Source organism: Eptatretus burgeri, chromosome 9 (assembly GCF_056783735.1).
Source record: "Eptatretus burgeri isolate ZD-2024b chromosome 9, Ebu_testis_v1, whole genome shotgun sequence".
NCBI lineage: Eukaryota > Metazoa > Chordata > Myxini > Myxiniformes > Myxinidae > Eptatretus > Eptatretus burgeri.
The window spans coordinates 78088145-78104653 of NC_140969.1; the positions used below are offsets into that span (position 1 = coordinate 78088145).

Consider the following 16509-nt stretch of genomic DNA (forward strand, 5'->3'; position numbering starts at 1 on the left):
CTCTCGACTCCGCCACGAGCCCAGACTTCCACGCAGCTCCTTGGCTTCTGGCTTCCTCCCGACTCCCCGACCTCTCCAGACTGACTCAGGCCGACTGATCAACTCGACTCAACCCAACTCGACTCGACCCAACTCGACTCGACCCAAATCGAACGCGACCCAACTCGAACGCGACCTTGGCGCTCTGCTCGTCCTTTTATAGGGCTGGTGAGACACGGTTTGGCCTCCGATCCTCGACCTCTGACCTCTGCGCGGAAAGTGGACGTGCGCGAGATCACCAAGCTTGATCCGACGAGCAAACGCCCCGCGTCGGCCTGCAGCGACGCCGCTCGATGCGGACTCCTCGCGGCTGGCGCAAAGATGGCGTCGTTTCGGAGACAAAGGTGAGGCGATGTTTGTGGTGTGGAGATGTTGACGGTTGCTGGCGAAGTGGTGAGGATGGCATGGTTTGGTGAGAGGCAGGTGTGGTTGTGGTGGTGGAAGGCGGTTGGTCTGAAGCGGTTGTTGAGAGTGATGTTGGTGGTAGTGGTGGTTGTTGTAAAGCAGTTGTTGAGAAAGATGCTGTTGGTGGACGTGGTTGGTCCAAAATAACGATAGTAAAGAATACCGGCTAACTCAAAGATCACAGCCCGGTTAACATGAATAGTTCCCTTTAAACAACGGTGGGGAAATCTATCTGGACACGGACTGATCGGCCTCACTGATCTCGGGACCTTTATGGTGTTCTGTCAATTTCCACAGCCGTAATTATATCAACTGATGCATGTGAGCACTAGTCAACAAAAATACAATTTATAATTGGCTTGCATGTAGCTTTATGCAAATTACAGCTCCTGTTACATTTATCAACTCCAATTTGGAGCATCCCTTGAAGGACATGTGGAAAGAGACATCCAAACAGATAGACACACAGGCAGGCAGAAATGGCATGGTGATATAACCCATTCAAATATCAAAAAGCAAATGAAAACCCTGTCCATTAAACAATAAATTCATCAATGTTTCTTCAGGCCACATCAACATAAATGAAAGCAAAGATTGGTTTCATGCTTCATGACGATTGTTACATGCTTTAAAAAAAACCTATCCTACTTATATGGTGCAGTTGGATTCCATGCTCAAAGCTATTTCCCCAGAGCTCTTTCAATTGAGCATCTTTAGTGAAAAGCAACAAAGCAAAATTAACATGGGGGAAGGAAGTGGGGGGGGGAGGGGGTAAGTGTGAGTTACAAAGCAGTGAAACATAATGTTTTTGATAAATGACAATGAAGCAACGCTTTGTCTCTGATGAAATCACAAAGGCAATCGCAAATCTTGGACAATGTAGCACCTGAATGCTGTTTTGCAGCGTTATGATGCCTAATTGTCCAAGCTTTCAAGTTTGTTTACAGGAGTTGGCAGCACCGTGTATTTTATGTTGAGTCAGGCCGTTTTCTACCAGCATCCTGCTGCTGAGGATGGCAAAGCACCTAGTTAGCCATCTTGCTCCCAGAGTGAACATAAACACGTGAAGACTCTGCAGGGTAGAACTTCATAATCATGACAAAGTTTCCAAAATTTTGAGGTTCAATGGATAAAGTGAGAAATTCGTAACTTTGGTATTGCTGTGGGATAATCGCAAATCGTCAATTAGCATGGCACTCAGAGGAGCACACACCTCTGCCAGGCTAAACAGTTTAGGTTTTGTAGCACGCTCATCGGCTGCATCCATACCATAGCCAAAATTCAATCATCTTGTTCTTGTCACAGACCCAATCTGTCCACAGAGTTTGATTCAAATCCATCCATAACATTTTTAAATATCATGCAAAATATCATTCTTGGTCCTATCTCTCAATGGTGAAGAATCACATAAACAATTACAAAATTCTCGTATGAGAATCCGGATCTGGACACAGATTGTCACAAAAATCTAATCAATTTGTCCTTGTCACGTACCTAACTTGTCCACCAAGTTTCGTCCGAAGCTGTCCATAACTCTTTGAGATACCCTGCTTGCAGACAAACAGATGTGAAAACATAACATCCGTCCAATGGTAATAATACATCACAGATTAAGTCTAGTTATGGTTAGGGTCTCATCTTAATAGACTGCACGTTGTTTGAATGGCCATCTGTTCTTCACAAAATGGAAGCATATATCTCAAAAATTTCAGTTATCTGATGGCTGAAAGGAAGTCCTACAGACAGGATATTGCAGACACTCGTGCATGAGGATCAGTCAATGATCCGTAGGAAATGAAATTTTGTAATGTTTTTTTTTCTGAATGATGAAACACCCAAATTAAAGTTTTGCAGAGCATAAGCTGTACTTGCATTCATGACAAGATTGTTATCTTGGCTTGGGTTTGATAACGCAAACATGAGCTGGGAAAGAGAGTCTAACAATGCAAGTTTCAGAATAACCAAAAACTGGATATGATCGGGAAATGCAGAGAGAAAATATCTCATTACTCAACCAAGCAAAGCACAATAAGCTCGGATAACAGATGCAACCTGGCACGTCAGGCTTCACATTTTGAAGTAGAGAGTTCATATAACATATTCCCTGTGCTGTCTTGAGAAATACGGATGTGGGCTGGATCTATGAGTGGCAAATGTGATTGGTCGTGATGATGTAAAATGTAATATTTTGTCCAAGTATTGCAAAGCTAAATGGAAGGGTTTGAAAGTGCTAAAAGGGATTGCTGTTCTCGTGTTCAAGTGTATTATTGAACTGAAATAAAATAAAAGTTTCAAAGGTCATAGGAAAAAAATTCCGTTAGTTTACCACCATTGATGCAGCAGTACATATACCACCTTATTTAACATGTTACATTAGTTATTCGTACCTGTTGTTTGTGTTCTTTATAACATCCTATAAAATAGTAAGTTTCCTGTTTGAAATGATTTTCAATTTTGTTTGACTGCCAGGCAGGTAGACAGAGTTAAAAAAAATTATCTCCCTTCTCTCTACGCATGAGTGAAGCAGACAAACTCAGACAAAGCACTGCTAAACTACAAGTTCATTTTCCGATTCATGTTCAAAAAATATCACATTCAATTGAAATTAAGTTGTTACTCAATCATAAAGTGACGTTTGTCGACAGAAGGATAGATAGACAAACAGAGGTGAAACAATTGCGCAACCCCGCTTTTCGTTACATGTGTGTGTGGTATTTACGAGCATTTAACAAAATGGAATAAGCCTTTAACAGGGACATAATGAGGTAGCAAAACACTTGGACTAAACAGACCATTGAATAAAACATTGTTTGGCTTCAGCTTACCAACATGTCCACAGACAATGTTCCACGATCATCCTTATCTTGTTGGAATTTGTTATTCAAGTCTTGGAACATGTCAATATGACGTTTCCTTGTGCGCATTATTTTCTGAAAGATAAAAGAGGTTTACAAACTTTGTTAATTACAATTTCAATGGAGTGGGCATGGGAGATCTCCAGACAAACAGCATGGTCCACTATACCTATAGGTACTATGTGGGATTGAATGGTGCAGAAAGAAAGAGTTTTGGTCATAAATACATTAACGAGGGTTGATCACTTAGTCCTTGGGTGAAAAAAAAAACAAAAGTATGAAAAACCCCCCCAAAAAAAACGGCAATTGTTTCATGAAAAGGTTAACCTTTTTGTAAAATCACCACATAGCAAAGTGTAGCTTTACCTTGTACAAACCAAATGTAGAAATATAAGTTTCATCAAAATGTGTAGTTGACATATTTATGTCAAGCCAAGAACTTGGTCATTACCGTTTTTAGAAAATGGAGGATGATACCAATGTAAAAGCTGCTGAGAAGACACTTAAAAAAACATAGAATAAAAAGCGAAATTAACAGTTAAAATGGGTCAGATGGAAGGGGAAACCGGGGTAATGTGTAAAATAAAAGGGTTGGGGGTGGGGAGGGGGGAGTAGGAGTACTGTCGAATGAGCAGTAAGAAAGTGAGAAGAGATTAAATAATTAAAATGATATTTGAACACATCAAACACATCATATATGGAGGAATGTAAAACAATAGACAGAAAAAAAGAAATGACAGTAAATTAAAATTTTAAAGCTGCACAACTATCATGTCATCAGACTCTGTACGTGCTTTACACTTTATTATAAATTAAGCACGGTATTCTCAAATATAACAGGGATATGTGTGCGCATTCAAATAGACCTACCTCAAAATCAAGCTCAGAGTATTTACACTTTCGCCTCTAGAAAAGAGGAGGAAAAAGAGATTTGTATATTAAAAGGTAAAATAAACAATATACAATTTTAAAGGTTTGAATCATTTCTCGATTAAGCATAAAAACTTTACTTCATTTTTGTGAGTAGAGGAAACTCTTACAAGCCAACTTTTTGGAATCAAAATGGCGTAGGAAGCAGAGATCCCAAAAAAGAGAGAATGAAAGATGGAATGACATAATTAATGAAATAAAGACTGAAAGAGGAATGAAAAGTGAAATGAAATGAGGAATGAAACGAGGACTTAAATAATGAAAGAAACCATAATCTCATGCAGATAGAGGCAACAGGATGGCAGGTTGCTGCTTGATGGAGATTTGACTCGCATCATGTGCTACAACTCTGGGATTTAATCAAAGCAAAGGTTAAATCACAAATCTGTACAATGAGCAGGACATTCAGCAAAATGAAAGTAACAGCTGGAGTTGAAGAAAATAAATACACTAGGTATATGGATAGTGAAGTGAATAACTTCTTTGAATCATGTTGGATACATTTCCTCTGTTTTATGTCCTGGTTGCGTGAGTTTGTTCACTATAAATTGACTGTTTCAGGGCGGAAATGCCAGTACAGTATTACAGAGCATTCTGATTGTCTTGCGAGCTTCTGCTCAGAGGAAACTGATCATAACCAGTTCTGACAGCACTGCTGTCGACGAGTATGGGCACATCCAAACACTCAATGGAAAAGTTTGCAAACTGTGAATAATGGGAGGAAAAACGTAGCATCACATACATTTATCATCGATTGTGCATTTCAGCATCAGTGGTATAATCAGCACCAGATACATCAAACTGCTCTTGGTTATTTTGCTCAGAGTGATCAGATGATACATCTTTTAATTGCACCGTTTAAAGGTGTAATGCCATGCAGAATTCAAGCTGTAATTAATGGCACAGACTTGTTCCAAGGTGAATTATTAAATGATGATTCGCTCAAAGAAAATATGGAATATAAAAATTGATGTAAAGATTATGTTTTTGCAATGTAAGGATATTTAAAACAAATCACTGTGATTAATAATAAAAACAATAATGATAACAAAAAATTAACAATAACAAGAATAACTGGTTTAGAGTTTGGCATGAAAGTGAATATGCAACTGGAATGGCACTCAGTAGAGTGCATACCTCCGCCAGGCTGAACAGTAATTTTTGGCCCTATCTCTCAATGATGAAGAATAACTAAAATTCTAGTATCCGGATCTGGATCTTCACCAGCATCTAAACAATTCGTCCTTGTCACACACCTAACCTGTCTACCAGGTTTTGTCTGAATCTGTCCATAACGTTTTGAGATATTCTGCTCACAAGCAAACAGACAGACAAACAACCAGGTGTGAAAACTTAGCCTCTGCCCACCTTCGGTAGTGGAGGTAATAAAGTTATTATTAGTAGTTATGGAACATTAATTTGCAAACACTTCAAAAGGATTGAAATATGGTGAACGGCTGTTCTACTTGCCATTATGAGAACCCTTCCTGGCTTACAACCAACATGGCAGCTCTGGAGGCTCTTCTACTCCAAAGGGAGATTAATTAATATCGATTTACCTTTCCCAAATGTTTTGTAATGATTTGTGCAGAGCACAAGGTTGACAACTTTGCATCATTAGAAGCCATCTTCACCCTTAACCACTACAGTGGAAATTTGACATTCACTGCTGATCTTCCAGACATGGGATAACATGAAAACAGCATTAAAGACTTAAGCTTTACAATGCATACCCCCCACCCCCTCAAACTTCGAGCCAACCTCCATTGTGCTAGTCTTGGCTTCTGATTTTATAGTCTTGGTTGTTCCAAGTTGTGCCATTTGTTAATGCATGCACTATATCACGGTTCATTAATGACGCAACAAAATCACCAAGTCTGCTACCACGACTTCTGCTCCTCTCCTATGAGGTGACAATGTTGGCTGTGCACAGCACATTGGCCATTTTTGTAGTATGTTGGGAATCGTAGAGTCAGTAACAGAGAGTCCATGGTAGTTCAAACAAAGATGCAAGTCACATTTTATGGGTCATCCTTTTGTCGTCAAAAATCTCTTCCTTTGCCCTTTGTTTGTCCCACCTCTTCATTTTATTCTTCACATACTTTTGTGTTTATATATTTCATTAAATACCTTGTGAATGTTAGTTAAATTTTCTTTGTATCGTTGTGCAGCATTTGATATTATGATGTTTGTTTTCAATTTGAAAGGTTTTCTTCTTTAAGAGGATATCTTTTTGCAGCTTCTGACTCATCGAACAGCCAACACTGCAAGAGTTCCATGAAGAGTGATTGGTTACAATGACAGTGCATCCCTTATTTCATGAACACGCTAATTTAATGTGCTTGTTCATTTCTTTATAGATTATTGTGAATATTGAAAGACGATGCGATGACTCGCAATAATACATGCATTGGTAATATTAGGACTAACAAAAATAATGAAAATTATGTGAAAAATTCACTTTGCAGAAGAATAATAACAATAATAATAACAACAATAAAACAATAATTTTACAATCATGCACAGATATAGGACTTAACTCTGAGCTCATTCGCATAATTTCAGGGAATTCTGTGATGCTTCTGATGCAGTTTATGATTTGATGCAGCCACTGCAAATGATGTTTATGATCTGATGCAGCCACTGGAAATTTTGGCAGAGAATTATGATTTGCTCAAGATAGTGGCACACACTAGCCTGCTCTTTTGGAAGGGTACCATGTGATCTTTCACAACAAAAAGTAATCATCATCATCATCATCAAATGGTGCTGTTACAGGGTATAATTGTTACCAACACAAATTGATAATAGAGTTAAAACGTTTCCAGTTTACCCAAAGTTAGTGATAGCTTTCTTTTGCATTATCCCTTCTCTGAACTCACCTCCAGTGAGTTTAGTGACACTGTGGATGCAGTATCAGCTCGCAACGCCTGTGATGGTGAGTCACGCGTCAGTGTGCCATAGCATGCACGCAGCGGTGGTGGATGCTCCACATTTAAGCTTGGACGGCGAAACAGGTTGCGATGTCGCTCACGTGTAAGGCTGCTCAAAGGATCAGTGCCCTTGGGAATAGATGGTCCCAAATGCCCAATTTCAGTGGCTGGGATATCATGGCTACCAGATCCACCTGGAGGCAGTGTATTCATACCAGGTGCCTGTGTTGAACAAGGCAGGAGCACATAGTTACTGGATATGGCACGCTCATGTGCCCGAAATAACTCCAGAGCATCTGTAGAACAGCAGTAAAGCTGGCTGGGGTCTGCGTTGCCATAACCGCTTGGCAGATCAGGAGGGTTCATCGATGTCGCTGGTGTTTCTGAAGTTGTTAATGTCGGAGCAGGCTGTGGTTGAACATCAGGAAGTATGCTGAGAAGGCCAGAGAGGCCTATGCTGTTGGAACTGTAGTCAGGCTTTATCAGGGTGTGCTCTTCACATGGTAATCCACTGCCTGGTGCTGCCACTTGCCCATCTTTGCTGAGTACTGGCCAAGAGTGGAGAGACAGCAGTGAGATCCTGCTTGCTGGCATCAATGCTCTTCTTTTAATGCATTTGACATAATAAAAGCAGTTTGTCAGAAGTACATTTTATATTGTACACAAGTTGCAAAAATCTGATAATAAGAGAGTGCATGAAGTATATAATTCCTGTCCATTATATGGAGTAACAATTACTGCAGCAAAGCTTAATGTAGAAATTAATATTATTTTATGTCTTTTTGAGCCAAGTCATCATCATTTCTTCTGCAGTCTGTGGCTGCTGGTTGCATAATTGCTGGGAGCGTGGCTGTTTTTGCCGACCTCTGTTTCCAGTAAGCTGGTACTCATTTTGCCGACCTCGCAAGGATGACATTTCAGTCGAGTGGAAAATATGAAAGGTCACATGATGAATGTCCTTGTGGCTGATGAGAACCCTTTCAGTGTCATTGCATTTGGGACATTTATATTCTTGACCGAGAGTTAAAAACTCAGTGTTCCATATTTGTGTAGGGAGCTGTAACATTATACTGACAATTTACAAGTGGAGTCTATACTGGAATCCGTGAATTATGTGTGAGATTTTATTATCAATTTAACAGTACAATTTAGACTATCCAATACCAAGACCATAATAATCATTTCTCAACATCATTGCTGCATGGGATGTGCAAGAATAGCAATATATATATATATATATATATATATATATATATATATATATATATATATATATATATATATATATATATATATATATATATATATATGTATATACATTGCATTGCGAAAACCACTCAAAATTGTCATTGGCCTTATTTTGGAGGCAAAAATACAAGTGCAAATTGTTTTTTAATTGTGATTATGTCATGGGAATATTTTTATTCCAAGACATAAGGAAACACAACACTTTTTCAACTGGGGTCTGAGGTTGCAGTGCAGAATTCCTTTCGTAGCTCAATAAATGAGGCACGCCATAGTATGCAATTGGACTTTAATTACATGCGTGCTGGCTTGCTTGTAATGGACATTGCTTTGCTTTAGGCAATATCAATTTGCATTACAATTCCATACTGAATCATTCTCACCCATTCCATAATATAATCAGACCGTTTTGGAATATCCTGTAATGAATGGTGATTTACACCAGATCAGCTTTTCTCTGAAGTTCCTAGAATATGGATGAAAAAGCCAAAAAATATTTTGACAATACATATGCGATGCTCAGTAAGAATAATTGAATTCAGTCTTTATTTTGTGGGAGAGTTTAAATTGAACACCGATGGATGCACCATGATACATATACCGTATATATATATATATATATATATATATATATATATATATATATATATATATATATATATATATATATATATATATATATATATATATATATATATATATACATATTTGGAGGGAATAACCAATCAGATCTCACTGAATCATATGACCCAGGTGGCTAGGATTATCAAATAAATTAACTCCCATGTTCTTCGAGCCAAAGAAAGCTGCATAAAGCAACCCTATCTGGTCATTATCACACATGGGAGTTAATAGATTTGACAATCCGAGCCATCTGGGTAGCTGATTAGGTGAGAGCTGATTGGTTATTCCTCCAATTATGGGGGAAAGATGGGATTGGGTCTTGTTATTTATATTTTAACTGCTATTGGCATTGTACATGGTACATGCTTGGGAGCCTTGGTGGTGTGCGTTTCTTTCTCTGCTGTCGCTGATGATTCACCAACAAGTGATGAAACCAGTATGGCAGTTGAGGAAGGCATGCAGCATTGGTATTCTCATGTATGTACTACTTGTGAATGTCTGCAGCTGTCGAGGAACCCGGGTAGGTTTAGAAATGGCAAATGGCTTCCCTTGTGTTATGTTTCTTAGCTTCTGCCAGCCCACTCTTAATTAAACAGGAAACACAAAATATGCATAATCTGTTAAAAAAAATTCTGTTTTGCATAAAAGGTGTGTGATGTAAATGAAGAAGCATTAAAGTTTGATTTCATTTAGTCACAAAATAAGATTGCAATGTTCCAATTTAAACCAGCTGTTGCATGTGAAGGAGCTCGGTTTGAAACAAAAGTCATTGCTCACCTGACCGACAAACCATCTCCACATCTTTTTCAAAGTCTGACTGTTGGGAATAAAAATCGAACATGCACAATGTGATATATTTCAAAGAAAAATTCATAATTAAGGATAGGAAAATTAAATTATAGGTCGAGTGCAAACTATTCCTCCAATCAAGGCACTTTCAATTTATCCAAACACACACCAAGAAGTCTCATGCAACAGGCACTAGACAAGGATGCTGAATAATATAAGGTTAATTCACTGTTAAAAAGAGGCACATCCCATTTGATGATAAATAGCAAGTAGTGGGGCAGATACGTAATAAAATTGTGGCTTTTGTGGTAAAAGCACCAAAATTGGTGCAAAACATATTTGCTATGTCCTAAATGATTTCAGATATATTGCCAAGCCGAATAGTTCACCGAATGCCCATAAATGGGAAGAATTAAAGATAGCCACCGCATTAATTGTGAAAATTTATTAAGCCACATACATTCGGCAATATATGATGTAAAAACATGAATAAAGTGTCCTTTTCTATGTCTTGAGGCATAAAAAAATCCACTGCCACCATCATTTATTCGAAAAATGCATAGCTATTCATTTTAGGAGTTATATAATTTTTTTTGTTTCATTGCAGATGGCTGAGTAGATGTAGCCCACAATGTGTCAGCAAAGAAGAGGTGTAAGCTTCTTCAAAGTGAGAGTCTGCGTTCATCTACATCCACACCTGATACTATTGATTGAACCGTGTGTTCCTTGTGTCAAGAACATTCTTCTGCACCACTTTAGTGTCCAGAAAATTCTAAATAGGCAGATGTTGGAGCTGGCAATGACAATTTGGGTGAGAATTTGACAAATTTCCATGAACTTGGTGAGCAACCAGTGCCAGTAGATATACGCCAGCTTGATGAAGATGGCATTACAACCCTCTTGTCCAGAAATCATGCTCGATGGCATAAATCCTACCACCAGTCGTCTGGCAAGACTACAAGGAACTGCTGCATCTACAAGTGAGGCAGGAGATCACCCATACATGCATCGACAGGCGACACAAAAACAGTCCTCTTCAATGTCACAAATGTTTCCTTTGCAACGAATCTGGAGCATACTCTAGACTTCCTCATGAAGCTATGATGCCAAGAAGAGATGAAGTTGCCAGATAAGTGTCCAATTTTCATGCTGGCCGATCTTCTACAATTGTACACAAACCAACTGAGAGAGCTGTGAGTAAATGTTTCCAGTCAAATTAACTCCATGGATTTGAAAGAGCATATATTTGCCCACACGCCTGGTCTCTGTGCCTACAAGCAAAGCCGTGATATCTTCATGACTTTGGACAATTATATCGGACCTCTGCTGAGAGAAGCAGGCTTGGACGACTGTGATGACGAATCTATTTGCCTTGCAAAGGCTACACTTACCATATGCTGAGATATGCTGGTAAAGCATGCAACATTTGATGGATCATTTCAAAAAGCTGCCAGGAAGATGCTGTTTCCACATCTCTGGGTGCAATAATTGACATGGTCATCGATGGAACAAATATCAAGAACAATGATACGGAGACAGCAAGGCAAGCAGCACTTAATCTGGCCCAATTGTTGCAGTTTAACACTCAAGTGAGAAGATGCCAGGTATCCAACAATGCTTACCACAGGAAGGACAGAGAGACGATTACCAATATACCTTGGCCTGATGATTCATGGAAATACACGCAAATGGGACTTGTTATTATTCCACCTTATTTCATTTAGATTTGTTAATTTCGTATGATAGAGTTCTTCGTATCTCCAAATGCATGGCTGTTTCAGTATCTCAGCAATATGAAACCGATGGGATTGTTTGTCCCCTCATCCTGTGAAAAAAATCTGTTCACAATAGCTGTAGTCAATAGCATTCACCAAAACTCAAGCTCAACGACAGCTCATGACATGCTTCATGGAACAGGTACATCCCTGTTTCAGAATAGTATAACAGAGTCCAATGGTGTTGAACATAAAAGGGCTACACTGAAGCCTGGGCCCTCGAGAAAGCAGATCCCATCGCTATACCTGTGTCGTATAAAAATTTGACCCCTGTGATGGAGAGGAACAAGGACTCCCTCATCTTCCCCTCCATTGATGGTACTCTCACATGTGATAAACATCATGTAAAGGCTGCTCTCGATGATGACAAGTGGCAAAAAGTATCAGAGCAGATCATAATTAAGGAGACCCAGAGCATCGCTAACCCAATCTCCTGAGCTGCATTCCATGCAAATTCACAGCAACCAGGCAACTTTGTTGCCACCATCACATTACTTCTGTGATTGTTCCCTGATGATTCCAAGTCTGTGGCTATGCTCGTCACTTGATTGATGTTGTCCGGTTTGCTGTAAAATTTCTGAACCATGGACTGGTGACTGGTGCTAATATTGGATCATCCACTGTTCACGATTGCGTAACTAATTCAGTGGAAGGGGCCAGATTCATACAGCATACAGAAGTCTGGTTCATTGTGATTGGTGGCTAACACATTGAGATGGCTGCCTGGAGAACTCTCGGAGATTTCCTCGATGGTAGTGGGTGGACAAATGCTCTGACCCAAGCAGATATTGCTACATCTGGAATGGCCGACTCCTTTCTCAAATGCTTACACGTGACATGAACAAGACATGTGCACTTGGTCACATCCAGGTGTGCTTTATCAATTACCCATCACAAAGCCTATGACGTATACAGAGATGAAAAAAAAATGAACCAATTCCAGTGTGCTTATAATAAATGACGAAACATTTACATTATTGTCTGAAATATATGGCATGAACATTTCAAAATAGTGACATGAATTATTGAAATTATTGACAAAAGGCTGTTTTTCATATTGGACAAATTCAATTTTTGCATACAATTGTCCACATGAAGATTTGTATGCATTTTTTAAAAGAAGAAATGATGGTGGAATTGGATGCACAAGGCTTGAAAACATAGAAAAAAAGACACTTCATTCATCTTTTTGTCATAAATTGCCAAAGATATGCAACATAATAGATTTTTGCAATTTGTGTGGCAGCCATCTTGGATTTTTTTCCCATTTATGGCCATCACATGAAATATTCAGCTTGGCACAATATATGAAATAATTTGGGACATATTAAACACGATCTACTCCAATTTTTGATGCTTTTACCACAAAAGTCACAATTCCTCTCAATTTTCTCATATATCTACCCCACTAATAGTGATCAGCACAAATACTCCCGATTCAAAAGAACCCAGAACCGACACGTCACATGCCCAACTAATATAGTGTCCTACCTTAAAGCGTCCTTTCTGCAAATGCATTATAAAGTGTATGTGTGAGTTTCAGCGAATATGCAAACAAACATTCATTACATTAAATGGAAGTGAACTTAACTCACGATAAAACACTCACCAGGATCTCTGCATGGCCATTTTGAAAGGTGCTGCTTGTTTCGTTGGTCTGTACATTGGTGTTCTGGATCCTGCACTTAAGAGCATCTTGTACCTAGTAGAATGGGAACGTCATTTGTTAAGGCGTAACATTACACCACTTGTAATTAACTCAAACAGTTTTGTTTCTCACTGTAATACCCGATGACATTTTGTAGTAAGTGTCAAATGTTCTGTGAAGTCAATCATGCTCACATTTGGAATTAACATGTTATTTAATTGAAATACACAATACATTCAAAGCTTAAGTGATGACATTTAAGTGTAGTTAAGACTTCACAGAGCCTTAAGAGTACTACATCATTTTATAAATTCACATTACACATTTGCAAATGTCACCTGTAAGCTCCAAGTAATTTTTTCTGCATTTGACCTAGATGCACTCCATTTAGAAGTTAAAATTTTAGGTGGAATAGAGCGATTTTGAAAAGCTGAGTGACAGACAAAAGAAAGGCTGACTTTTACGAATGCGGACATGACTTGACTGCATAGTAAAACCCGTCTCATGCTCGGGAAATGCTGTTCTGGTGTTGTGACAGTGAACATGTGATATTCCAATGGAATTATTTTCCCAGCGAAATTGGTCAGGTATTCTTAATATTTCTTATCAATTTCCAGGCCAATCTTTTTATCCATGTCAAATTTGAAGTGCTTTCATATGTGGCCTGGACCTGTTGCAGGGTTCAAACTCGACTAACCCTAACCTCTTTAGCATTTACCATGAAGGACACCAATTTATTGAAGTCAACTACATGAGGTATAACTGGAGTTGGCCAATCAGATATTGATGTCACATTCCCTTACCTTAAAGACAATCGTAAACTCGGTTTTGAAAACAAATTTCAGCAGTATGTGACTGTTTGGTCAAGTGGTTAAAGACCAGTTTCTTTCTCTACTGGACGGTACAGGTCATGGGTTACATTCTCAAGTATGTTAATTTTTGAGATCTAAGATGCACTTGTCTTGAAGCATGGCACATATGCCAAAAAACTGAAACTCGCATTTTTCAATTCACTGTAAATATGGACGGCTTCGTCCAAGGGTGCACTGAAATAGGTTGTGTTCAGGTTTGCGTTTTAGGTTTGAGATTTGTCATCAATGACACCAATTTGAGGTGTGACAGTGACCAATTTCACTGGGAAAAGTAATTTCATTGCAATACCACAAATTCACTGTCATGGCATCAGTTTGATTTGCAGTTTCCAGAAAGATGGCAACATCATTATCAATCTGCAAGGAGTTATACTAATTTAAAACCTGCAGACACAGGATTATTTTCTTTTTTTTTAAACCAATAATGTTTTCTTTTTCTATATTGTTCAATTTTGTGTCTTCAGTTAATAAAGAGTCCCAATTGCTATCCAAACAAGGAAGAATTAAATCCTCCACTCCCACCCGACAGAAAGAAACAATCACTTAAATGAGTTACGAAAGAAAATTTGTTCTATACAATCAAGATTTCTGACACTCACCTGTTTGTGTTGGTGTGTTAAAACCATAAGGAGCTATTTAATATTCGATTCTAAAGTTGATTGTCATAAAGGACAATAAAATAACAAGTCTTTTTTAACAGTGATACAAAGCGGTTTTTACCTATAATCCATTTGGATAAAACAATGGAGGATCTCCAATAACTTTTGGGTTGATTATTGACACGAGAAGCACCCGCTCCCTGAAGGAGTGGTCAGGGGGGGTTATGTTATCATCCTTATTCAAATGTGTAATTCAAAATACTTATCCAAAATACCTCTTGCTGTGTAACTCAAAACACCACACTGCACTGGAAAAAGTGGGGACAGGAATATTGTACTTGCACTGCAAAGGGAGAGGCTTGTAATACCCTCTCCCACCTGGAGCGGTGCTACACGATACACATTTGCACAGAGAATTTACATAGACCATAGGAAAATATAAAAACACACCCTATACACTTATTAAAGTCATGCTGATCCTATGAAGCAAGTCTGGATGTAAAACAGCCCAGAACTGTTGGAGGAGTAGCGTGACAAGCATACAGTCAAAAACACATACAAACACATGCACACCAGTCCGTGAATTATCGTAAGGATGAACAGAAAATAAACAAAAGGATTTGACAGATAAGAAAAGACAGCAAAGATCATGTATTAGTAAAATCATATCCACAAAATAAACAATGTTTTCAAGAAGTTTAAATTGATTTTACAATCTGCAAGGTAAATAAATAAATCAAGGCTTGCTTGCTTGTTTACAGGATGTGATAATCCTTTCAATATACACTACTAGTCGAAAGTTTGAGAACACCCCCATTTTTCCAGTTTTTATTGAAATTTAAACAGTTCAAGTCCAGTGAATAACCTGAAATGGTACAATGCTAAGCGGTAAACTACCAGAGGTTTTAAAAAAAGTTTAGGTTTCCAAACAACTGAAAAACTAATGCAAATTTCAGAGTTGTCAAAAAAGGCCCTTTTCAGGAAACAAGTTTTGTGTTAGCAACTGCAGCTGTTCTGCAGCAATGGAAGTAAATTAAGCCTTGAAAGTTGATTTCAACAATTCTAACAGGTGTCCCAACTTTTATTGATTAGTTACAACCCCTCTGTCTGTATAAAAGCAGTGTTGGAACAGACTGTGTTGCTTCACCCTCTGAAGCATTATTTGGACAATATTGCACTGCAGGAAGTAGTATATTGCTATCATAATGGTGAGAAAAAGACAATTAACAAAGGAAGACAGGCAGACATTTATAGCCCTTAAAAGTGTAGGTCTTTCCTTTAGAGAAATTTCAAAGGAAGCCAACGTGTCAGTGAGTACAGTTTCCGACACCATCAAAAGGCACTTGGAAACCGGAGGCAACTATAACAGGAAGAGGTCTGGCAGACCCAAAGCCACAACACAATCAGAAGACAAGTTCCCGAGAGTCAACTGCTTGCGTGATAGGCGGCTCACAGGACAGCAGCTTCAAGCACAGCTTAACACTGGTCGAAGTAAGGAAGTCTCAGTTTCAACTTTGAAGAGAAGACTTCGAGCTGCAGGTTTGAGAGGTTGAGTGGCAGTAAGAAGGCCATTGCGAAGATGGCAAAATAAGAAAAAGAGGCTTGTCTGGGCCATGAAGCACCGCCAGTGGACTACTGAAAACTGGAGGAAGGTCTTATGAACCGATGAATCAAAATTTGAAATCTTCGGTTCATCACGCAGGGTTTTTGTAGGCCGTTGAGTAGGCGAAAGGATGGTTCCTCAGTGTGTGACACCAACTGTCAAACATGGAGGAGGAAGCATGATGATTTGGGG

The 16509-nt window shown here is 38.7% G+C and overlaps 1 protein-coding gene across 4 annotated transcripts in view; it reads right to left on the reverse strand.

Annotated features, from left to right (window-relative positions):
- Window positions 1–16509, reverse strand: part of LOC147020412 (adhesion G protein-coupled receptor B3-like) — a 713921-nt gene that overhangs the window by 19179 nt on the left and 678233 nt on the right. For 3 of the 4 annotated variants that reach the window (XM_085895732.1, XM_085895730.1, XM_085895733.1), the window contains 6 exons: window positions 13205–13297; window positions 13087–13101; window positions 9809–9848; window positions 7112–7710; window positions 4170–4205; window positions 3270–3374 (listed from right to left, as the gene is read on the reverse strand). In XM_085895732.1, the coding sequence (XP_085751858.1) occupies window positions 3270–3374; window positions 4170–4205; window positions 7112–7710; window positions 9809–9848; window positions 13087–13101; window positions 13205–13297 (888 nt within the window). The remainder of the gene's footprint in view (window positions 1–3269; window positions 3375–4169; window positions 4206–7111; window positions 7711–9808; window positions 9849–13086; window positions 13102–13204; window positions 13298–16509) is intronic. The other variant, XM_085895731.1, reaches the window with a different exon arrangement.